The 25405-nt window shown below is 48.8% G+C and overlaps 1 protein-coding gene and 1 non-coding gene across 2 annotated transcripts in view; one reads left to right on the forward strand and one right to left on the reverse strand.

Annotated features, from left to right (window-relative positions):
• The first annotated feature begins 3010 nt into the window (after positions 1–3010).
• On the forward strand, positions 3011–3087 carry trnai-uau. The gene has a single exon. It is a non-coding gene; the product is annotated as a tRNA-Ile (tRNA).
• Positions 3088–22326: 19239 nt separating this feature from the next.
• plekhm3 (pleckstrin homology domain containing, family M, member 3) overlaps positions 22327–25405 on the reverse strand; it is an 82427-nt gene continuing 79348 nt past the window's right edge. Inside the window, exon 9 of the mRNA XM_038790265.1 lies at positions 22327–24915. Within this exon, the coding sequence (XP_038646193.1) occupies positions 24741–24915 (175 nt within the window). The 3' untranslated portion in view covers positions 22327–24740. The remainder of the gene's footprint in view (positions 24916–25405) is intronic.

Consider the following 25405-nt stretch of genomic DNA (forward strand, 5'->3'; position numbering starts at 1 on the left):
GCACCACTGTCGATGTACTCTGTTGATTATTCTTTTGTCTACTATGTATGTACTGTGTATGTTCCTTTGGTCACAGAAAAATACTTTTCACTGTACTTCGGTACATATGACAATAAATATCAATCAATTGATACGGGGGGCTTAAACCGGAGGATAAGCTACGTAAACTGGGCTGGTATCACCTGGAACTTTCTGTACAGGATAGGTGGGATGAGTAGGACATGAAAGGGTCATAGAGTCATAGTTACACAGCACAAAAAGAGGTCCTTTGGCCCATCATGTCTGCGTCAGCCACCAAGCTCCTAACGTAATCCCATTTTTCCAGCACTTGGTCCGTAGCCAAAAGTGTTTTTTTGAATGTTCCTGCCTCTACCACCCTTTCAGATAGTGAGTTCCAGGGGCGCGATTCTCCGACCCCCATGCCGGGTGGGAGAATTGCGGGAGTGACGGGCGATTCACGCCATGCCGCCCTGGCACCCGCACGCGATTCTCCCACCACCCCCCCCAAAACGGCGTGTCGCTCCAGCCGAGCGGCCTGCCTAATCTGACCGGCTCACGCCGGCGCCAACCACACCTGGTCGCTGCCGGCGTGAACAGCGCACGACCACTGTGTGTGGGGCCTGTGGGGGGGGGGAGGATCGAGCACCAGGGGGGTGCTCAGGAGGGGTCTCGCCCGCGATCGGTGCACACCGATCGTCAGGCCAGCGTCTCTCAAAGACGCACTCTTTTCCCTCTGCCGCCCCGCAAGATCAATCCTCCATGTCTTGCGGGGCAGCGGAGGAGAGGACGCAACCACACACGCGGGGGTTGGTGCCGGCCAACCTGCGCATGCGCGGGTGACATCATTTAGGCGCCGCCGGCCGCATCATTCAGGTGGCGCCGCTTTGACGTGGGCGCCAAGGCCCGGCGTGCAAAATTGATGCGCCGCTGCTCCTAGCCCCCAGGGGGTGGGAGAATAGGGGGCGAGGAGCGGCCTCCGACGCCGGAGTGAAACACTCCGGTTTTCACTCCGGCGTCGGCACTTAGTCTCCCTTTGGGAGAATCGCGCCCCAGATTCCCACCACCCTCTCGTAGGAAAAGCTGAGTGGGGAGGGGGCACCCCCTCCTTCCCCTCCTGTAGTCCCCTTCCAAATTCAGAAAGGAAAGAACAGCAAATATATACTTGTGGGTCCCTGAAGCTTTAACACCACTACCATTCCTCTAACAGAAAGGGCCACTCTTCGAGCCTTTCTTTAGCTATAGCAGTTTTTGTGTACCATGGGTTTCTGGTACATCCATGTACACATGTGTATGCGTAAGGGCAGATCGAATGACAGGCAGCAATCTAACCCATCGGAAAACATTAGTGTTGCCAACTCTGGTTGGATCCTTTCCTAGAATTGTACTATCTCCTGCCTCGCCCAGCCAAAGAACCTTCATACTCAAATCCCAATATTTTATTTTGTTAAAAACATTTTTTTTTAAATTTCCAATTTAGGTGCAATTTAGCATGGCCAATTCACCTAATCTGCACATCTTTGTGTTGTGGGGGTGAGATCCACGCAGACACAGGGAGAATGTGGAATCCCAATATTTCTGGAACTAAGAAAAACGTTCAAGGATAATGGAGGAAAAAAATTCCACTGTTTTAATGATCCTATGATTTTTCTCCAGGGTTGCTCGTAGTACTGTCCTGGTGATTAATGTTCAATTCCTGAAGACACCAGGACATCCTTGGCAGATTGGCAACTCCTAATAGATACAGACCCTGCTGTTAACCTATGGCATCCTTGTTTTTCACACTTAGGTGTGTTACCTCTCGCCTCATAGAATCGGGAGAGCCAGCAGAGAGCAATCGACCTACTGTTTACCTTTTACACCATAGCTCAGCACAAAGTTCAGTTATGTGTAATCCTATGTGAATGATTTATTAATGTAATCTCTCAAAGGGGCGTTGTCATCAGTATGAAGGCAGAGGGTATCGTGGCACAATCAACCGTCTCTTTGCTTTCTCAGGCAACCAAATGCATCCAGCATTCAGAACCACTGGCTCTATTAAAAAAAAAATCATTTAAAAAAGCAGTGATATCTTACACAATGCATCATAGGGTTCTGAAATGTGTATTGCTAGGTACAGCACTTCACAGTTATAGTGTTCAGAGTAGACAAGTAAGTTATTAAAAACATTTTGTTTGTAAAATTTAGAGTACCCGAGGCAGCACGGTTCGATCCCAGCCCTGGGTCACTGTCCATGTGTAGTTTGCACATTCTCCCCGTGTTTCCGTGGGTTTCGCCCCCATAACCCAAAGATGTGCAGGTTAGGTGGATTGGCCACGCTAAATTGCCCCTTAATTGGAAAAAATGAATTAGGTACTTTAAATTTTAAAAAAAAGCACTGCAGCCTTACGGTGCCGAGGTCCCAGGTTCTATCCCAGCTCTGGATCACTGTCCATGTGGAGTTTGCACATTCCCCGTGTCTGCGTGGGTCTCACCCCCACAACCCAAAGACGTGCAGAGTGGGTGGATTGGCCGCGGTAAATTGCCCCTGAATTGGAAAAAAAATGAATTGGGTACTCAAAAAATGAATTTTGTTTTTAAGAGTACCCAATTATTTCTTTCCAATTAAAGGGCAATTTAGCCTGACCAATCCACCTACCCTGCACATCTTTGGGGTATGGGGCTGAAACCCACACAGACACGGGGAGAATGTGCAAACTCCACACGGACAGTGACCCGGGGCCAGGATCGAACCAGTGTCCTCGGCGCCAAGAGGCAGCAGACTAGACGAGTACGTTGGGTTCTTTGGAAGGGAGAATATTAGAGATGCTCCACATTAGTAAAAGAAAGAACTCCAATTTATATAGTCCCTTTCACCATCTCAGGATTGGCCAGTGATGTGATGTAGGGAACACGCCAGCTATCTCGTGCAAAACAAGGTTCTACAAACAGCAATGATGATTATCAAATCTGTTTTTAGTGATGCTAATTGAGGAATAACCATTGACCTGGGCTGTGGGGAGAATACCCCTAACCCCTTCAGGGTAGCTCAGTCGGTAGAGCATCAGACTTATAATCAGAGGGTCCAGGGTTCAAGCCCCTACCTGGGGCCTGCTTTCAGCTCAAGGTGTTTGCTCCCATGAAACTACAAAGGGTGCAATTGATGCCAAATGTCTCAAAGAGAGGTGAGAGCTCTCCTGCTCTTCCTTATAATAGCACTGTGGGATCTTGTACATCCATCTCTGAGGGCAGATTTAACATTGCATCGGATCGATTGCACCTTCAACACATCTAGGAGCCAAGATCTTGTGCTCAAGTTTCTGTAATGGAAGGTGAATCCACAATGTTCTGGTTCAGGAGATTACAGTTTTCCCCATTGAGCCCCGTTTACCTCAGTGCCTTTCACTCTTTGAGTCCTGGGATCCAGTTGCAGGCCAGATCAATGAGATGAATGTCATCTTTCTGAACCAGCCTTATACAAAATGAATTTTGGGCAACCTCAACCCAGTTCCTAATGGTTACCAAACCCTGACCAAAAAATTGCCGGATGAAAATTATGTATAAATTAGCAATCTTACTCAGGGAGACCAAAGGGGAGGATTTCCATGAAATAGTTTTTTTTAAATAAACATTTTATTGAGGTATTTTTGGTATTGTAACGACAACAAAATAAACAATGTACATGAAACTATAAACATAGTGCAAAAGCCGTCTCCCTTCCTTACAGGTCCCACCTTTATTAACCCCCTACTCTCAGCTAAACTAACCCTCCCCCCCTTCTGCTGACGATTAATTTTCCGCGAAGAAGTTGACGAACGGCTGCCACCTCCGGGTGAACCCTAACATTGACCCTCTCAAGGCGAACTTGATTTTCTCCAAACAGAGAAAGTTAGCCATGTCCGATAGCCAGGTCTCCAACTTTGGGGGCTTTGAGTCCCTCCAAGATAATAGTATCCGTCTCCGGGCTACCAGGGAAGCAAAGGCTAGTACGTCTGCCTCTTTCCCCTCCTGAATTCCTGGGTCTTCCGACACCCCGAAAATCGCCAACTCTGGACTCAGTGCCACCCTTGTTTTTAACATCGTGAACATGACATCAGCAAACCCCTGCCAAAATCCCCTAAGCTTCGGACATGCCCAGAACATGTGGACATGGATCGCTGGTCCTCCCGCACATTTTGCACACCTGTCTTCCACCCCAAAGAATCTGCTCATCCGGGCCACTGTCATGTGAGCCCGGTGAATGGCCTTGAATTGTATCAGGCTGAGCCTGGCACATGTTGCGGATGCGTTAACTCTACTCAACGCGTCTGCCCATAGACCATCCTCTATCTCTCCTCCCAGCTCCTCCTGCCACTTGCACTTCAACTCCTCTGTCTGCATCTCCTCTGACCCCATAAGTTCCTTGTAAATATCAAAGATGCTCCCTTCTCCTACCCACCCTCTGGAAACTGCCCTGTCCTGAATCCCCCTTAGGTGTAGGAACGGGAAGGTTGACATCTGTTTACGTAGGAAGTCCCGCACCTGCAGGTACCTGAATTTGTTACCCCTCGCCAACCCAAACTTCTCCTCCAGCACCCTCGTACTCGGAAAGCTCCCCTCTATGAACATGTCCCCCATCCTTTCAATCCCTGCTCCCCACCATATCCAGAACCCCCCATCCATACTGGTGATTATTACAGATTGGGGACCAGACCAATGCTCCCTCTGCTCCCACCTGTCTCCTCCATTGCCCCCAGACTCTCAGGATCGCCACCACCATGGGGCTGGATGAGAACCGTGCCGGCGGGAATGGCAGAGGCGCAGTTACCAACGTCCCCAGACTGGTGCCCTTGCATGAACCCGCCTCCATACGCTCCCATGCCGACCCCTCCCCCACCACCCACTTCCTGATCATGGCTATATTCGCCGCCCAGTAATAGTTACTAAAATTTGGCAGTGCCAGCCCGACCGCTCCCCAACTCCACTCAAGCATTACCTTCCTTACTCGCGGGGTCTTGCCCGCCCAAACAAAGCCAGTGATCACTTTGTTGACCCGTTTAAAAAAGGACCATGGAATAAAGATGGGGTGACACTGAAATACAAACAGGAATCTCGGGAGGACCGTCATCTTCACCGTCTGCACACTCCCAGCCAGTGACAACGGAAGCACGTCCCACCTCCGAAAAATCGCCCTTCATTTGGTTTAGTAGCCGGGCCAGATTTAATTTATGCAGCCGGTCCCATTCCCGCGCCACTTGAATACCTAGGTACCTAAAGCTTCCCCCTACTAATCTAAACAGCAGCTCCCCGATCGCCTCTCCTGTCCCCTCGCCTGGACTGCAAGCATCTCACTTTTCCCCATATTTAGCCTATACCCCGAAAACCAGCCAAATTCCCCTAGAATCCTCATGATTTCTTCCATCCCCTCTATTGGGTCCGATACATACAGAAGCAAGTCGTCTGCATAGAGCGAGACTCTGTGCTCCACCGCAACACCCCCCCCCCCTCCCCCGGACTAGCCCCTTCCAGCCCCTTGAGGCTCTCAGAGCAATTGCCAACGGCTCTATAGCTAGCGCGAACAACAGTGGGGAGAGGGGGCATTCCTGTCTCGTCCCCTGGTGCAGTCTAAAATAGTCCGATGTTGTCCTATCGTCCGTACGCTCACCACAGGAGCCAGATACAGCAACCTGGCCCAGTCAATAAAGCTCTATGCAAATAGTTAAAGGTCACCTTGTAGCAATGGGGAACTTAGGGTCAAGGTATGTCGTTGGAGAACATCCAAAAGATAAAGTATTTCAGCACAGAAACACGCCATCTGGTCCATCACATATATTTGCTTATCTCCTCACCTAGTCAGATCTCTTTCTTGCTCTGTGTTCTTTAACATTCCTCTTTTTGACACAACTATTTCCCTTTTGCAGAATTTATGAGCTTCGCTTTAACAAAGGAATTTCACAGTCTAGCAACAAAAACTTGCATTAACACAGTATCTTTAGCGTAGTCGAACATCCCAAGGAATGATGTCAGACAGAAATTGCCATCCAGCCATGTAAGGGGATACTCAGCAGCCGATGAAAAGCGTAGTCAAAGAGATAGGAGCCTTTGAGGAGCCTTCAAGGAGGAGAGAGACTGGGGGAGGGGGGGGGGGGGGGGGGGGGGGGGGGGGGGGGGGGAAGGAAGAGGTTCAGGAAGGAATTCCAGAATTTACAGCCAAATCCCAATCTCTGCAAAGCTCTGTAGAACCATGGAATTCCTACAGTGCAGAAGGAGGGTGAGTCTGCACCAGTTCACTGAAAGAGCAAACTACCTAGGTCTACTCCCCCACCCTATCAACATAATCCCACCTAACCTGCACATCTTTGAACTCTAAGGGGCAATTTTATCATAACCAATCCACTTAACCTGCACATCTTTGTTTATGTGATTTGTTTTATTTTTTTTACTATTTTGTTAATCAGTGGAAATAATTTATCACCATTTGCCTTATTTATAACTTTTGGTAATCGGGAAGTTGCAGTGGAAAAGAAACTTGATATTTCAAGCATTTTTATTCTGCAACAGGTTTGAGCTACCTTAATCGAAGAGAGCTGATGCTGAATCCTCATGCTCTGTACTATACTAGATTTCCCAGTGCTGACTTACTGTAGCTCTTTCAAAGTTCATCATTGGGTTTCTGGGCATCGCTGGCAAGGGCTGCATTTATTGCCCATTCCTAATTACCCACTGGAACTGTTGTAGCTTGTGTGATGTACGTACTCCTGCAATGCTGTCAGAGAGGGTTTTTTGCTCCAGGGACAATGAAGGAACAGTGTTACATGTCAAATTCAGGATGTGTGTGATTGGAGGGGAACCTGGGTTGAGACACTGTTGCCTTGCACCTACTGCCCTTCACCTTGAAGCGCACACTGCAAAAACCAGCAACAAAATAATCACAACATTCAACAATTTTATAGTGTCTCAATGTACCATGAGTAGTTACATTTGGGCTTATTCCTTGCATCTCTCTGGTTCCTGTGATGTCCTCACGCTGGAGTAGATTTTAAAGTTTATCGCGCGGCAAAAACCCGGCCCACAATACCACCTACCTGATGTCCAAGTCAATGAGTAGGAAGACCGGTTAAAGTTCAAATCTTCCCCCATTGAGTACCTCTTGCTAAATGCAAGGGTGGGCTGGTGTAGAGTTTGAAAGGGAGGCCAAAAGAGGGATATTGGAGAAAGTGGCGAGGTTTGTAGGACAGCCGGTAGTAGTTCAGTGATATATCTGCAATAGGTCTAATCAAAGTCAACATGCAGAAAACAACATGTTTCTCGTTAAGTAATAACTTTTCACGTAATGATTCCAAAAGAAAATTGCAACTCACCACAGTGTCTCCAACTTTGGAAATCACTGCTGTAAAGCCATAAAACAATTGTATTTATTTTTTTTTAATTTAGAGTCCCCAATTATTTTTTTTTCCAATTAAGCGGCAATTTAGCGTGGCCAATCCACCTAACCTGCACATCTTTTGGGTTATGGGGGTGAATCCCATGCAGACACGAGGAGAATGTGCAAATTCCACACGGACAGTGAACCAGGGCCAGGATTCGAACCTGGGTCCTCAGCGCCGTGGTCCCAGTGCTAACCACTGAGCCACCGTGTTGCCCCAAACGATTGTATTTATTATGTATATCTGTAATTTAGGTGTATGTTGTGGCCTATGGATAGCTTGCCTCCAAGATAACAGTGTATGGATCCAAGAGACTGGGGCATTTAATGTAATGCTGACCCTCCAGCGTAGTACTGAAGTCGCTGCACTGTTGTGCGAGACCTTCAAGGTTCTCGTCTGCCCTATCTGGTGGATGGAAAAGATCCCATGCCAAGTGCCCTGGCATAATGAAGTGCAACAGACATCACCAAAAACATTTATCTGGTCATTATCACATCACTGTTTACAGGAGCTTTCTGCTTACAAACTGGCTGCTGCGTTCTGCTACAGCAGAACAGTGACAAAACTTCAATAGGAGTTCTTAACTGGCTGCAAAGCGTTTGGATGTCCCCTGCACCTGAGGTCATGAAAGGCTCTATGAATAAATGCAAGGGTTTCTTTTTCTGCCCCCCCCCACCCCCGACATCACATTCCTGTTTACAATAGCAGACAATCCCAAATAAACATTGTGTAAAAGAATGCTTACTATTTGTTTTAATGTGATATTTCTTTTTTTCTCTTTTTCCTACTCATTGACACGGGGAGAATGTGCAAACTCCACGTGGACAGTGACCCAGAGCCTGGATCGAACCTGGAACCTCGGTGCTGTGAGGCAGCAGGGCTAACCCACTGCGCCACCCTGCTGCCCTAATGTGACATTTCTAATGTGTAAAATGGTGTTAAAAAGCTAAATGTAGGGGCGGCATGTGGCGCAGTGGATAGCACTGGGACTGTGGTGCTGAGGACCTGGGTTCGAATCCCGGCCCCAGGTCACTGTCCGTGTGGAGTTTTCACATTCTTCCCCTGTCTGCGTGGGTTTCACCCCGATAACCCAAATATGTGCAGGTTAGGTGAACTGGCCACGCTAAATTGGAAAAAAAATAATTGGGGACTCTAAATTTATTTTTAAAAAGCTAAATGTAATTTAATTTTCTTGGGCCCCCTTTCACGGCTGCTGCTAGAATGTCCAGGCTTCATTCTGGTTTAAAACAGCGGGAACTCGCTGCTCTAAATCGTTACATTCCCATTGTATAATCAGTTCCAGGACATGTACATGGTCTGGAAGGGCTGCTGCAATACTATTGGCAGGCAATCCCAGACAGTTGGCATTGCAGCTGTCTTTCAAAGGCAGGTAAACAGCAGGCTGTTTCAAAGTGGGTGTATGACACTGTCTCAGACCAACGCTCCAAAGTTCAGGCAATGGCCAAGAAAATGAGAGACAATGTGTGGTGTTGGAGGAACCATAGAATTGCTAAGAGTGCAGAAGGAGACCATTTGGCCCATCAAGTCTGCACTGACCCTACCTAGGCCCACTGCTCCATCCTGGTGCCGTAACCCCAGCTAATCTGCATACCTTTAGACACTAAGCAGTTTAAGCAGCAATTTAGCATGGCCAATCCACCTAACCTGCACATCTTTCGACTGTGGGAGGAAACTGGAGCACCTGGGGGAAACCCAGGCAGACATTGGGGGAACATGTGCATGGAGTCACCCAAGTCCGTTATTGAACCCGGGTCCCTGATGCGGTGAGGCAGCAGTGCTAACCACTGTGCCATCGTGCATAGTGCCGTGAAGTCTGGACTAACAGTAATTTGCATTTCTATAGTGCCATTCATAGTCAAGTTTCCCAAGGGCTTCACAGTAGATTAGCGGGAGGCACGGTGGCGCAGTGGTTAGTACTGCTGTCTCACAGCGCCAAGGACCCAGGTTTGATCCCGGTCTCCGGGTCACTGTCCGTGTGGAGTTTGCACATTCTCCCCATGTCTGCGTGGGTCTCACTCCCACAAGCCCAAAGATGTGCAAGGATTGGCCATGCTAAATTGCCCCTTAATTGGAAAAAAAAAAGAATTGGGTACTTTAAATTTAAAAAAAAGGTAATTAAAAGCAGAAGCATTATCAGACAAAGACTGACAACATGGTGAAATCAGAACAGGTGACCAAAAGCGTGGTCTGAGAGATAGATTTTCAGGAGCGTCTTAAAGGAAGATTTTCAGGAGCGTCTTAAAGTGTTAACGTAAGCCTACTTGTGAACTAATAAAGATCGTTATTATGAAAGATAGACAGAGAAGGAATTCCAGAGCTCAGAGCCTGGACAGCTGAAAGCACGGCCACCAATGGGGATGAGAAGGAAATCAGGGAGGCGCAAGAGGCCAGAATTGTATGAAGTGCAGAGTTCACGGAGGGCTGTAAGGCTGAAAGGAGATCGGGAAAAAGGCAAGGCCAGCCACGGAGTACTTTGAACATGGGGATGTGCAATTTTAAACTTGAGAAATGAACACCAGAACAGGCGAAGGATTGCCTCATCAAATCATTACTGATTTGGGAAATATACAAAACATTCATTGCAAGAGTAAGGCCACTAATTTGCAGCTTTAAGCAGGAATGGTCAGTGTCGTGGGACCGGAATCTCAAATCAGCAGTGAAATTCTCAGAATACTCCCATGATAAACATGGAATTCTGCTCATAAACCTAGTGATCTTGATTATAGGGAATTGCTGCACCATTGTGTGTTCTGGATTTTCTGCATTTTTCCAAATTTCAAGGAAAATGTGTTTGAAATTATGAAACGTCATCCCTGAAAAGTCATGAAATTCTGTGCAATCAAATGGTACTTGACGTAGTAACTGTAAATCCATCTGCGATACATGACTTCCAACAGTTGAAAGGTCTTCATATATTTGACACTCATCCTTTTTAATAACGTCGTGGAATGTTACAGGTGGCCATTCGGCCCATCACACCTGCACAGGCTCTTTGAAAGAGCTATCCAATCAGTCCCCATTGCCTCCCCCTTCTCTTTCCCCAGGGCCGTGCACATTTTTCCTTTGTTAGATAAATTTATTTGTAAAATAGGAGAGAACTTCTTTTGTGCGTTTATGAGTAGGGCCTCATTTATAAAACAAATTTTTTGCTACTAGACTAAAACAAAATAGTTCACGGATATTGAAGGAATAGAGTTGGGGGTGGGGGGAGGAATCTGTGTCCTTTAAGCTTTAAAATAACAGCAAGTACTTGTCTTTTGAAAATACGGTTCCATTGGAATGAGGCAAGCAGCATTCTGTCCACTGCTGAATTGACTAATTACATCCAAACCCCCCTCGAGTCTCTTTGTGCAGTGAGGGAGGGCTTGAATGGGAGGCTTCCACTCCAAGCTTTCACAGGGCCAGGACCTTGCACTACATTGCAGCTGCTTCGATTTCCTGATGGCATTTCATGTCCCTGTTGTGGGATCTCTCTGCTGCCTCCTCTCCTCTCCACCCGCACCCCTCCTCCCAACCCCACCAAATGAATCTTGACTGCCCGCAGTACACAAGGGAAGCACAGAAAGCCCCCACTGCGCTCGCTACAGTGATGCTATTGTGCAGCTCAACAATGCACTAATTGGAAGCGACAACGAGGCACTAAGGCCGCTCATGTTTAATTTGTGAGATCCTCAGTAAAATCACCCCAGCAAATGAGCTAGACGAAGACAACAACAAATTGGTTCTGTTGATACAAAGTCCCACGAGTTAAACAGGGGGGAATGAAGAATTGCCAAGGGACCACCGCATACCCCCCCCCCCCCCCCCCAAAAAAATAACTGGAGGGGTTGCCAACTCTAATATAGTGGTACTCATGGGGAATGAAGCATTGTTGGGACTGCAGCACATGGGTAGAAGAAAACTGGTGAAATGTTAGCTGACTGAAACTCTTAGCTTCAGACATTTCAGTTTGAGAGTTCATAATCCCACTCGAGACTTTGGACACACAATCTAAATTGGCACTGTAGTGCAGTACTATGGGAATACAGGAACATGAAGAGGCCATTTATAGCCTGTTCCAACGTTCAACTCGACCACAACTGATCCGGATTTTCATTGCAATTACTCGCTTTGGTTCTGAGGTAGTGCTGCTGAGTACCAATTGGTTGTCGTCGGAGGTCCTGTCTTTCCGATGAGATGCTGAGCCTAGGCCCCAACTACCCTGTCAGATTGATGTAAAAAGCCCTATCCCAGATTTAAAAAAATATTCTTTCACATGATGTGACTGTTGCTGACGAGGCCAGCATTTATTGCCTATCCCTAATTGCCCTTCAGATGGTGGTGGTGAGTTGCCTGCTTGAACCGCTGCAGTCCATGTGGTGTAGGTATACTCACAGTGCTGTTAAGGAGCGAGTTCCAGGATTTTGACCCAGCAAAAGTGAAGGAACGGCCGATATATTTCCAAGTCAGGATGGTGAGTGACTTGGTGGGAAATTTGCACATGGTAATGTTCCCGTGCATCTGCTGCCCTTATCCTTCTATGATGTGGAGATGCTGGCGTTGGGGTGAGCGCACTAAGAAGTCTTACAACACCAGGTTAAAGTCCAACAGGTTTGTTTTTGAATCTAGCTTTCGGAGCACTGCTCCTTCCTCAGGTGAATCCCCCTCTTCATTCACCTGAGGAAGGAGCAGTGCTCCGAAAGCTAGTGTTTGAAACAAACCTGTTGGACTTTAACCTGGTGTTGTAAGACTTCTTACTGTGCTCACCCCAGTCCAACGCCGGCATCTCCACATCACTCCTGACTTGTGCTTTGTCAGTGTTGGACAGGCTTTGAGGGAGGGTCAGGGGGCGAGTTACTCATAGAACATAGGGCCTGTACTGCGCAGATGAAGCCCTTCGGCCCTCGATGTTGCGCCGACCTGTGAAACCACTCTAAAGCCCATCTACACTATTCCCTTATCTCAGTATTCTCCTCGACAACATTGTCTTTTTCGTGTGTGAATACTGATGCCACAGGATTCACAGCTTCTGACCTGTTCTTTTTTAAAAAATATTTTATTAACGCATATATAATTTTAACAATTTTCAAGAGGAAAAACAACACAAATACTACCCACCCAACCAACAACCAAACCCAGCTAACATGGCTTACTTACACAATTCCTCAATCCCCCTTTCCTACTATTTCCCCCATCAACCACCCTCCCCCCGCCCCCCCCCCCCCCCCGCCTCCCTCATTCCTTTGACCCTTCCCCCGCCTGCTGACAGTTTAATTTTCCCCAAAGACGTCGATAAATGGCTGCCATCTCCGGGCGAACCCGAGCATTGATCCTCTCAGGGGGAACTTGATCTTCTCACACCTGAGAAACCCGGCCATGTGGCAAACCCATACCTCCAATTTCGGGGTTCCGGGTCTCTCCATGTCAATAAGATCCATCTCCGGGATACCAGAGAGGCAAAGGCCAAAACATCAGCCTCTCTCGCCCCCTGGACACTTGGGTCATCTGACACACCAAAAATCACCACCTCTGGACTCGGAACCACGTGTACCTTCAATACCGTTGATATAATATCAGCAAATCCCTGCCAAAATCCCATAAGCCTCAGACATGCTCAAAACATATGAACATGATTTGCGGGCCCACCTGCACACACGGTCCTCCAACCCTTCAAAGAACCTGCTCATTCGGGCTACAGTCATATGCATCCTGTGGATCACCTTGAATTGGATCAGGCTAAGCCTGGCACACGGCGAGGACGGGTTGACTCTACTCAGGGCATCCTCCCACAACCCTGACTCTAATTCCCTACACAGTTCGTCCTCCCACTTTCGCTTCACCTCCCCTATCGGGGCTCCCTCAGATTCCATCAGCTCCTTATAAATCTCCGATACCTTCCCCCATCTGACTCCCATTTACGACACTACCTTGTCTTGTACCCCCCTGGGGTGGTAGATGCGGAAAAGTCGAGACCCGCCTCCGCACAAAGTCCCTCACCTGCAGATATCGGAACCCATTCCCACCGGGCAGCTCAAACATCTCCTCCAAATCCAGAAAGCCCCCATCGATAAACAAGTCCCCAAACCGCTCGATCACAGCTCGCTGCCACCCCCGAAACCCCACCCCCCCACCCCATGTAAACCGGTGGTTGCCACAAATTGGTGCCCATACCGAAGCCTCCTCCACTCCCATGTGCTTCCACCATTGTCCCCCACACCTTCAGGGCAGCCACTACTACTGGGCTTGTGGAGTACCGAGCCGGCGAGAACAGTAGAGGTGCCGTTAACACCTAAACGTGTGCCCCTTCATGAGGCCGCCTCCACCCTCTCTCACACCGACCGCTCCCCCTCTACCCGCTTCCTGACCATTGCTATGTTCGCCACCCAGTGGTAGTTTCTGAAATTCAGTAGGTCCAGCCACCCCTCCCCTCGACCCTGCTCCAGCAGCACCTTCTTTACCCGTGGGGCTTTACCCGCTCACACAAACCCAGAGATCACCGCATTCATCCTCTTAAAGAAAGCCTTGGGAATAAAAGTAGGCAAACACAGAAGTACAAACAAAAACCTCGTGAGAACCGTCATCTTTACCGTCTGCACCCATCCCGCCAGTGACAATGGCAGCATATCCCACCTTCTGAAGTCCCCCTTTGCCTGCTCCACTAACCAAGCCAAATTCAGCTGGTGTAGCTGTTCCCACTCCCTCGCCACCTGGATGCCCAAATACCGAAAGCTCCCTCCCACCACCTTGAACGGTATGTCCCCCAATCTCCTCTCCTGTCCTCTTGTTTGAATAGGAAAGACCTCGCTTTTACCCATATTCAATTTATACCCCGAAAACCAGCTGAATTCCCGTAGGATCCCCATAATCTCTCCAATCACCCCCAGCGGGTCAGAAATATACAAAAGCAGGTCATCCACGTATAGCGAGACCTGGTACTCCACCCCCCTCCCCGGTCTATCCCCTGCAAGTCCTTCGAAGCTCTTAATTCCATCGCCAGTGGCTCCATGGCCAAGGCAAACAATAGTGGGGAGAGTGGACATCCCTGCCTCGTCCCACGCTTAAATAATCCAAGCTCACTTGGTTCGTCCGCACACTTGCCACCAGTGGCTGGTATAACAACCGGACCCAGTCCAAACCCAAACCGCCCCAGGACCCCCTACAGATACTCCCACTCCACCCGATCAAAGGCCTTCTCCGCATCCATGGCGACCACCACCTCCACTTCCCTTCCCTCGGAGAGCATCATTATCACATTTAACAGCCTTCTAATGTTAGCCGCCAAATGCCTCCCCTTCACAAACCACATTTGGTCCTCCCCTATCACCCCTGGCACACAGTCCTCTATTCTCGAGGCCAAGATCTTGGCATCAACATTTACAAGGGAGATTGACCTGTACAATCTGCATTGCTCCGGGTCCTTTTCCCTCTTCAGGATGAGAGAAATCAAGACCTGTGACAGCGTCGGGGTGAGCACCCCTCACTCTCTAGCCTCATTAAACGCCCTTATCAGCAGGGACCCCAGCACTATTGAAAACTTTTTATAGAACTCCACTGGGTACCCGTCCGGCCCCAAGGCTTTGCCCGACTGCATCGCCTCCAACGTTTTAACCAGCCCACTCGGGGCCCCTAGACCCTCCACTAGCTCTTCTTCCACCCTCGGAAACTCCAATCCCTCCAAAAAAACACCTCATCCCCTCCACCCCGGCTGGGGGTTCCAACTCATATAGCCTGCAATAAAAGTCCCTGGACAGCCCATTCACCCCCGCCAGATCAAAGATCGTATTTCCCCTTCTGTCCTTCACTTTCCCAATCTCCCTCGGCGTCTCCCGTTTCCTTAACTGATGTACTAGCATCCTACCAGCCTTCTCCCCATATTTGTACACCGCCCCCCTTGCCTTTCTTAACTGCCCCATCGCCTTCCCTGTCGATAGCAACACAAATTCCATCTGCAGTTCCTGCCGCTTCTTCAGCAACCACGGGGCCTCCGAATACCTCCTGTCCACCTGGAGAACCTCCTCCGCTAACCTATCCAACTCCGCCCGCTCCGCCTTCTCTCTATGTACCCGTATTGATATAAACTCCCCCCTCACCACTGCCTTCAGCGACTCCCATACCATAGCTGCTGAAACCTCCCCCGTATCGTTTATTTCCACATACCTCCGAATGGCCTCCCTCACCCACACACACACCTCTTCCTCTGCTAACAACCCTACATCTAACCTCCAGTGCGGGCGCTGCCACCCTGTGCGGGGCATGATCCGACACGACAATTGGCGAGTACTCAAACGTCCACCACTCCCGCCAGCAACGTCCTCTCCATAACAAAAAAGTCAATTCAGGAGTACTTTGTGCACATGGGAAAAGAATGAGTACTCTTTCATTCTCAGCTTTCCAAACCTCCACGGCTCCACCCCTCCCATGTGTTCCATAAACCCCTCTAGCTCCTCCGCTGCTGCCAACACCCTCCCTGTCCTCGGGCTCGACCGATCCAGCCGTGGGTCTATAACCATATTAAAGTTCCCCATAATCAGCCGATGCAAGTCCAGATCAGGTACTTCCCCAATACTCTGACCTGCTCTTGTAACTACAGCATTTATACGGCTGAACCAGTTCAGTTTCTGGTCAATGGTAACTTTGACCTGTCCCCACCACCAAGATGTTGGTAATGGGGATTCACCAATGGTAATGCTGTTGAATGTCATGGGCACACAGAGTACCCAATTATTTTCTTTTCGAAATAAGGGGCAATTTAGCGTGGCCAATCCATCTAGCCTGCACATCTTTGGGTTTGTGGGGGCGAGACCCACGCAAACATGGGGAGAATGTGCAAACTCCACACAGTGACCCGGGGTTGGGATCGAACCCGGGACCTCAGCGGCGTGAGGCAGCTGTGCTAACCACTGCTCCACCCATCATGGGGGACATTGTTCGATTCTCTCTTTGGAGATGGTCAGTACCTGGCACTTGCATGGAATGAATGCTTTTTCCCACTAACAGACCAGAACCAAATGTGATCCAGGTCTTGCTGTATATGGTCTGGGAGTGCTGCAGCATCTCAATTAGTGCAAATGCTGCTGAACCTTATGGCGCAAGATCGATCATTGATGTAACAGTTGAAGATAGTTGGGCCTAGGATACGACCCTGAGGAACTTCAGTGGTGATGTCCTGTTGCCTCCAACAACCACAACAATCTTGATCTTGCTAGGGTCTTTGATGCCACACTCAGTCAAATGCTGCCTTGATGTCACAGTCTCCTCACCTCCTGCCGAATATTTAGCGAAAAGATTACCTGGTAAGGAGCATTCTTTTTTTTGATTGATTATTGTCACATGTATTAGTATACAGTGAAAAGTATTGTTTCTTGCATGATGTACAAACAATGCATACCGTACCATAGGGAAGGAAGGAGAGACTGCAGAATATAATGTTACAGTTATATCAAGGTGTAGAGAAAAGATCAACTTTTTTTTTAATAAACAATTTTATTGAGGTAGTTTTTGGCTTTGTAAACAGTTACAAACATCAACAGAAAGAAAGCAAAAAAAGGCAAAAATGTGCAAACATCCATGTACTTTCAATACTTCAATCGTAACATACCGCACAAGCCCGCTCCTCTCCCACCGGTACTACCCGCCATTTTTTCCCTCCTACTCTACTCTACCTACCCCCCCCCCACCCCCCCCCCCCCCCCCCCCCCCCCCCCCCCCCCCCCTCCCCACCCCCTGCTGACGCTCACTCTCCCGCAAAGAAGTCAATAAATGGTTGCCACCTCCGGGCGAACCCCTGTACAGATCCCCTCAAGGCGAACTTAATTTTTTCCATACCCAGGAAACTCGACATGTCCGCAAGCCACAACTCAGTCTTCGGGGGCTTTGAGTCCCTCCATGCCAATAGTATTCGTCGCCGGGCTATCAGGGAAGCAAAGGCCAAAACATCGGCCTCTTTCTCCCCCTGGACTCCCGGGTCCACCGAAACCCCAAAAATTGCCACCCCTGGACTCATCACCACCTTTGTTTTTAGCACCCGGGACATGATCCCCGCAAATCCCTCCCAGTACCCCCTCAGCTTAGGGCATGCCCAAAACATGTGAACGTGGTTCGCTGGTCCTCCCGCGCACCTAGCGCATTTGTTCTCTATTCCAAAGAATTTGCTCATCCGAGCCACCGTCATATGGACCCGGTGAACGACCTTAAATTGAATCAGCCCGAGCCTAGCACATGTCGTGGTCGAATTTACCCTACTCAGGGCCTCTGCCCACAGCCCGTCCTCCATTTCCCCGCCTAGCTCCTCCTCCCATTTAAGTTTCAGTTCCTCTGTCTGGGACCCTTCCTCCCTCATGAGCACCTTATAAATACCCAAGACTCTACCCTCCCCTTCTTCCCCCCTAGACACTATTCTGTCTAGGATCCCCATTGGTGGGAGGCGTGGGAAAGATGGGACCTGTCTACGAACAAAGTCCCACAACTGTAGGTACCTAAAATAATTTCCCCTTACCAACCCAAATTTCTCCTCCAAGCTCCTCAAACTCGCAAAGCTCCCTTTCAGGAACATATCACCCACGCTTCCCACCCCTCGCCATACTCGGAACCCCCCATCCATACTCCCGGGGGAAAACCGATGGTTGTCGCAGATTGGCGCCCAGACATACGCCCCCATCTCCCCTACATGCCTCCTCCACTGGCCCCATATCCGCAGAGTCGCCACCACTACCGTGCTGGTGGTGTACTTGGCCGGCAGCAGCGGTAGAGGAGCCGTGACCAGGGCTGCCAAGCTGGAGCCCCTGCACGAAGCCGCCTCCAACCGCTCCCAAATAGACCCCGTACCCACCATCCACTCCCTTATCATAGCGATGTTGGCCGCCCAGTAATAATTAATCAGACTCGGCAAAGCCAGCCCTCCCTCGCTGCGGTTCCTCTCCAACATCGCCTTCTTCACCCGCGGAGACTTTCCCGCCCAGACAAAGCTCATGATCATCCTGTTAACTCTTTTGAAGAAGGACTGTGGGATAAAGATCGGGAGGCACTGAAAAATAAACAGAAATCTAGGGAGGATTGTCATCTTTACAGTCTGCACCCTCCCTGCCAGCGACAGCGGGAGTTCATCCCATCTCCGAAACTCTCCCTTCATTTGCTCCACCACCCTGGCCAAATTTAACTTGTGCAGCCTGCCCCAGTCTCGTGCCACCTGGATTCCCAAATACCGGAAATTCTCCTCAACCAGCCTAAACGGTAGCCCTCTCAATCTGTTCTCCTGGCCGCTTGCCTGTACCACAAACATTTCACTCTTGGCCATATTTATTTTGTATCCTGAGAACTGGCCGAACCTCCTCAGCATTCCCAGTATACTTCCCATCCCGGCCACTGGGTCCGACACGTACAGGAGCAGGTCGTCTGTGTAAAGAGAGACCCTATGTTCTACCCCGCCCCTCACCATTCCCTTCCATCCCTCTGCGGCTCTCAGCGCAATCGCCAGCGGCTTTATGGCCAGCGCAAACAGCAGCGGGGAGAGCGGGCAGCCCTGTCTGGTCCCTCGGTACAACCTAAAATACTCCAACACTTCTCTGTTAGTCCTGACGCTGGCCCTCGGGGCCTGATATAATAATTTGATCCAATCCACCAATCCCTCCCCGACCCCAAACCGTCCGAGCACCTCCCATAGATAGTCCCACTCCACCCGGTCAAAGGCCTTCTCGGCGTCCATTGCCACAACTACCTCCACCTCCCTACCCGCCGGGGGCATCATTATCACATTAAGTAATCTTCTCAGGTTGGCCGCCAGCTGCCTACCTTTCACGAACCCAGTTTGGTACTCCCCAATCACCTCCGGTACACAGTCCTCCATTCTAACCGCCAGTACCTTTGCCAGGAGCTTGGCATCAACATTAATCGGGGAGATTGGCCTGTAGGACCCGCACGCCTCCGGGTCTTTACCCCGCTTCAATATCAGTGATATAGTGGCTTGCGACATTGTCGGCGGCAGGGTCCCTCTGTCCATTGCCTCATTGAAAACCCTCGCCAAGACCGGACCCACCAGCTCAGAAAACTTCGTATAGAACTCTACTGGGTATCTATCCGGCCCCGGGGCTTTCCCCAATTGCATGGCCTTTAGGCCCCCCAATACCTCCTCCACTCTAATCGGGGCCCCCAGCTCATCCACTCGCCCCCCTCCTACTGTTGGGAAGGTGTCCAGAAACCTTTTCATCTCCTCCGGTTCTTCCGGCGGCTCCGAAGTATACAGCTTGCGATAGAAGTCCCGGAATTCCTTATTCAGTCCTGCCGGGTCCTCCACTTTGCTCCCCTCCCCATCCCTCACTCTACCTATTTCCCTGGCCGCCTCCCTCCTCCTGAGTTGCTGCGCTAACAGTCTGCTAGCCTTTCCCCCATGCTCGTACACCGCTCCCCTCGCCTTCCTAAGCTGTTCCACGGCCCTACTCGTGGATAGTGCCCCCAGTTCCGCCTGTAGTCTCTGCCTCTCCCGGAGTAAAACTTCCCCCGGGGACTCCGCGTGCTCTTCATCTATCCGACCCATTTCCCTGACCAATCCATCCATCTCTGCCCTATCTGCCTTGGCTCTGTGGGCCCCAATTGAAATCAGCTCCCCCTGCACTACTGCCTTTAGCACCTCCCACAGGGTCGCTGCTGAGACCTCCCCCATGTCATTAACCTGCAAGTAATTTTGCATACACCTCCGAAGCCTCTCACAGATCCCCTCCTCCGACAGCAGTCCCACGTCTAGCCTCCATTGCGGGTGTTGGTAGCTCGCTCCCCCGATCTGCAGGTCTACCCAGTGCGGGGCATGATCTGAGATAGTAATTGCCGAGTATTCCGTGTTCTTTACCTCCCCTATACAGTCCCTGCTTAGTACGAAGAAATCTATCCTAGAATATACTTTATGGACGTGCGAGTAAAACGAGTAGCCCCTTCCTGTCGGCTGTCTATCTCTCCAGGGGTCCACTGCCCCCATTTGCTCCATAAATCCTTTCAGCTCCCTTGCCATTGCTGGGAGTCTACCCGTTCTGGGACACGACCGATCGAAAGCCGGGTCAAGGACCATGTTAAAGTCCCCCCCCATTATTAGCCTGCGAGAATCCAGGTCCGGGATCTTCCCCAGCACTCTTTTAATGAAGTCCACGTCATCCCAGTTCGGGGCATATATATTCACCAGCACCACTCTTCTCCCCTCCAGTCTGCCCCGTACCATCAGGTATCTGCCCCCCCTGTCTGCAGCTATGCCCTCCGCCTCAAATTGCACCCGTTTGTTGATCATGATTGTCACCCCCCCTGGACTTCGAGTCCAAGTCCGAGTGGAAGACCTGGCTAATCCAGCCCTTCCTTAGCCTGGTCTGGTCAGACACTTTCAGATGTGTCTCCTGCAACATAATTACATCCGCCCTCAGAGCCCGCAAGTGCGTGAACACCCACGCCCTCTTAACCGGCCCATTCAGTCCCTTGACGTTCCAGGTGATCAGCCTGGTCGGGGGGGAGAAATTATCAACTTAATACGAGGTAGGTCCATTCAAAAGTCTGATGGCATCAGGGAAGAAGTTGTTCTTGAGTCGGTTGGTACGTGACCTCAAACTTTGGTATCTTTTTCCTGACAGAAGAAGGTGGAAGAGAGTATGTCCAGGGTGCGTGGGGTGCTTAATTATGCTAGCTGCCTTTCCGAGGCAGCGGGAATTGTAGACAGAGTTGATGGATGGGAGGCTAGTTTGCGTGATGGATTGGGCTACATTCATAACCTTTTGTAATTTCCTCCAGTCTTGGGAAGAGCAGGATCCATACCAAGCTGTGATACAACCAGAAAGAATGCTTTCTATGGTGCATCTGTAGAATCTGTAGAAGTTGGTGAGGCTGACATGCCAAATTTCATTAGTCTTCTGATAAAGTAGAGTCGTTGGTGGGCTATAGTGTCGGCATAGGGGTACCAGAACAGGTTGTTGGTGATCTGGACACTCCGACTTTGCACGGTCTGGACTTTTGTGCAATGTCGAAGGGCAGCAGAAGAAATACATGGAAGGCGACCTTCTGGGAAGGAGATGACACTAATTAATGAAAAAAATAGCACTTTGCTGTTTGTGAGAGCCAGCTGTGCACTAATTGCCCACCATGGTTCCTACATTTCAACAGCTTAAAATAAAAGTACTTCACTGGCTGCAGAATGGTCTGGGTTGTTCTAGGATTATGAAATACACTGCATTCCAGATCAGAACAACTTACTGTATTTAAAAATAAAACGTAGTGGCCGGCGTGGTGGCACAGTGGTTAGCACTGCTGCCTCACGGCACCGAGGACCCATCTTCGATCTCGGCCCCGGATCACAGTCTGTGTGGAATTTGCACGTTCTCTCCGTGTCTGCTTGGGTCTCACCCCCACAACCCAAAAAGATGCACAGGGTAGGTGAATTGGCCTCGCTAAATTACCCCTTAATTGGAAAAAAAAGAATTTGGTACTCATAAAAAACTACCCCCCCCCCCCCCCCCCCCCCCCCCCCCCCCCCCCCCCCCCCCCAAACCTGTTTCTTTTTATCAATCATCTTAAATCAGTCCCCCCCGATTACTAACCCCCCCCCCCACGTCTCCCCTGATTACTAACCCCCCCCCACGTCTCCCCTGATTACTAACCCCCCTACGTCTCCCCTGATTATTAACCCCCCCTCCTCCCACATCTCGCCTGATTACTAACTCACCCAATGTCTCCCCTAATTACGAACCCCCTCCCCCGATTACTGACCTGACCACCCCACCCCTGGAAACAGTTTTTGCTGCGTTTGGTAACGATGATCTTTCCTTTATGGAATCCTGCCCTATCTTCGGCCCTCGACCTCACTGTGGCAGGGATCAGAAAATGCAGCACAGGCGAGGGATTGATTTTGGGATCTTTTTGCTTTGTGTGGCCCATTGCTTGGGTCATCGCAGAACAATCAACAACATACAAAATACTGGTGCATTAGAATTAAATACCTTTATTTTCAGATCAACTTTATTGGTTTTAACTGTACAAAAATGAATCTCAGGATAATTGCTCCTGTTAAGATGTATATACATAAATATATTATTATATTATAAAAGCAGCAGATCCCAAGTTGTGAGCTTAACCATTGCAGCAAGTATTAGATGAAAGATAGTTATTCACATGTGTCTAGTTCATCTTCTCTACATCTACAGTAGACACCTTGGTGCAGAACTGTTGTTTGGAGGTGTAACTCTGTCACTCTAGGACAAGACAGATTGCGAGTCACGGCATCACAAATTTTTTTCAAGTGACTGGAGGAGACCGTGTCCTAGGGCGGAGACAGGTAACAGCAGCCGGGTCAATGAGGAGCAATGTTCCCCCAACAGGTGCTGTATCGCGATGTAGTGCACCAAAATGGCACAGAAAGTTACATTTCCAGTTGTTCCATCAAGCGTTTGCTTGCAATCACTTCCACCTTTCACTATTTGAGAAGCAATGCTGCTCGCTTCTCTCTTTCAAAATATGACGTTCCCCCGATACGTGAAACCACACCATTTACGCTTACACACTAACATGAGTGCTTTTTGACTACACTAACACAAGTGCTTTTTGACTAAAACCCAAACTCAGATACATGCTGTTGAAAGGGTTCACACAGTGACCTGCTACTGTTTCAGTGCGATATCGTCACATCCTCTCCCAGACAGCTTGCTATTTTACGAGGAAATCTTATTTAAAAGGACATTGATCATGGGTGATGCTCTAAACTAAGTGGTTGCAAAACCCAGGCAGAAATAGTGCTATGTGCCAGTTGGTGGGACTGCACCCGCATCTTGACAGGTGCAGGTCATGCCTACTGTTACCTGAATCCAGAACCTGATCCCCGATTTGCAGTAACTGCTCCGCTCTCAGCGAGCTAAAAACAAAAAGATCCTTTAAAAACCCGTTCACTGTGCACCGAATACAACTCGACTTTGAACACAACTAAAAATTAACTTTTCAAATTGATATCTTCAGTGGGCCTCTTGTGTGCAAAAAAATTCAATTGCAAAAGTGAGTGAGGGAGTGAGAAAAATACATCTTTTCCATTTGGTTTCTCGGTTTCCTCAAAATTCCGCTCCTCCCCAAAAAATCTTTCACCAGGTGCTTACCAACTGTCATTCCAGGTGCACAATATATCCCAGTTTTCCCTCCGTGCACATGGCCTATGATTCACCTTCTGTAGTGTCGATTGTGTGGATCTAAACTCTGCCCATGGACTCCAGGTGCAGTAATGGTGGCCAACGTTTGTAATCATGCACACACTCATTTTATTTATTAATTCAAATTAACACGTTATGTTAACTATCCTGCCTTATTAAAAGAAACTGGGGCAATATTTTAACACCTATCCCTGGTCAGGCCTTTTGGGGCCAAAATCTTTTCTTTGCCTTTCAAAATCTTTCTTCCTTCCTTCCCATTGCTCACTTCGACCCCCTTACTCACCTCCCCAAAACCGATTTCCCCCTCTTTTTACATTTTTTTTCCTGGGGATGCTGTAAGGCTCAGTGTTTATCTGGAGGCAAAGCCAATATGCTGGAGAGGGGGAGAATGGAAAGGAGAGAAACATAACTGGAATAAAACAAGTTGCCAAAAAGAAAGCAGCTGTTAAACTAATGGAACATTTGATCTATTCTAAACGCACAGAGGAAAATCATTGTTACAATATATTTCCCCCAGTAATGGTCAACTGGTGGTCCGTAAGTGAGAGAACTTGAATGCTGAATTAATATTTTTCAGAAGCATTGTGGGGGTAGAAAGAAAATTAACCCAAGTAAAACACTGGGGAGTTTGAATGTACGCTCCTTTTGTTCTGGGTTAAGCCTTGTGTCAAGGATAGGGATGCTGGCAATGGGAAATTGAATATTTTACCTCTCTTTGGCACTCAGTGCCCACATCAAATATTTCCATGATCGGGTGTGGTAAAAATGAGATGCAATGTTCTGTCTGCCCCAGCCCAGCAGTGCATCTTAATCCCAAACTAGGAACCCCACCATTTTGCACACCAGCATTGAATGAGGGTGCCAAGTTAAGGGAATTATGTGCACTCTCTGGAAACTAATCCACCCTCATTTCACTCAAGAGTTTTCAACTTCTGAGAGAGATGTTGGAAACAAGGCAGCAAATTCAAGGGATATATTTATAATATTGCACGTTATAATCTGATGGGGGAAGATCTCTTGCACTCCTTGCTTGTTTCTTTACAACACCTTGTCCCACTGTACCCAGCTGATGGTCACCATCTAAATATTCCTTTTCAATCTATTGTGTTACCGTACACAGGGATCAGAGAGCACCCAGCCTTATTACTCCATCCATGAAAGATTAGTTGGAGAATTCTACACCGAGCTAAATCTGACCTCGACATCAGCTGTTTGGACAGGAGAATTCAAATGCGTTGCAAATCTCAAAGTTGTCATCCAAGTCCAATTTTCTCCAGAAAGACCGCGGCTTCTTCAGCAACTCCCTGTGTACGCACCGTGGGCAGGGAACACTCCTCGACTTGCACTCAACATGGAACACGGCCTCGCAAATCTCACACCTACAGGGAAAGAATAAAGCCCGGGTACATTACCAAATGGGGATGCCTGGCTATCTTATAATGAAGACAGAAAGAACAACCTTGTGTTTTTGTCTCGTCTTTCACAACCACAGGAAGAGCTTTACAGCCAATTACATGCTTATCGAAGGGTTGTTACTGTTGTAATGTAATGAACATCACAAGGAGATATAAATTTAAGAGTACCCAATTCATTTTTTCCAATTCAGGGGCAATTTAGCGTGGCCAATCCACCTAGCCTGCACATCTTTGGATTGTGGGGGTGAAACCCACGCAAACACGGGGAGAATGTGCAAACTCCACACGGACAGTGACCCAGAGATCACTAGATTTAATAATCATAATATAAATAAAGACGTTTAACCACTCGACCCATCGTACCAGCAAAAGAGTTAGTCCCATTCACCTATTCTTTTCACGTAGTTCTGTAAATTATTCCTGTCAAAATACATATCCAATAGGGCAAAATGGG

This window comes from Scyliorhinus canicula, chromosome 2 (assembly GCF_902713615.1).
Source record: "Scyliorhinus canicula chromosome 2, sScyCan1.1, whole genome shotgun sequence".
Taxonomy (NCBI): domain Eukaryota; kingdom Metazoa; phylum Chordata; class Chondrichthyes; order Carcharhiniformes; family Scyliorhinidae; genus Scyliorhinus; species Scyliorhinus canicula.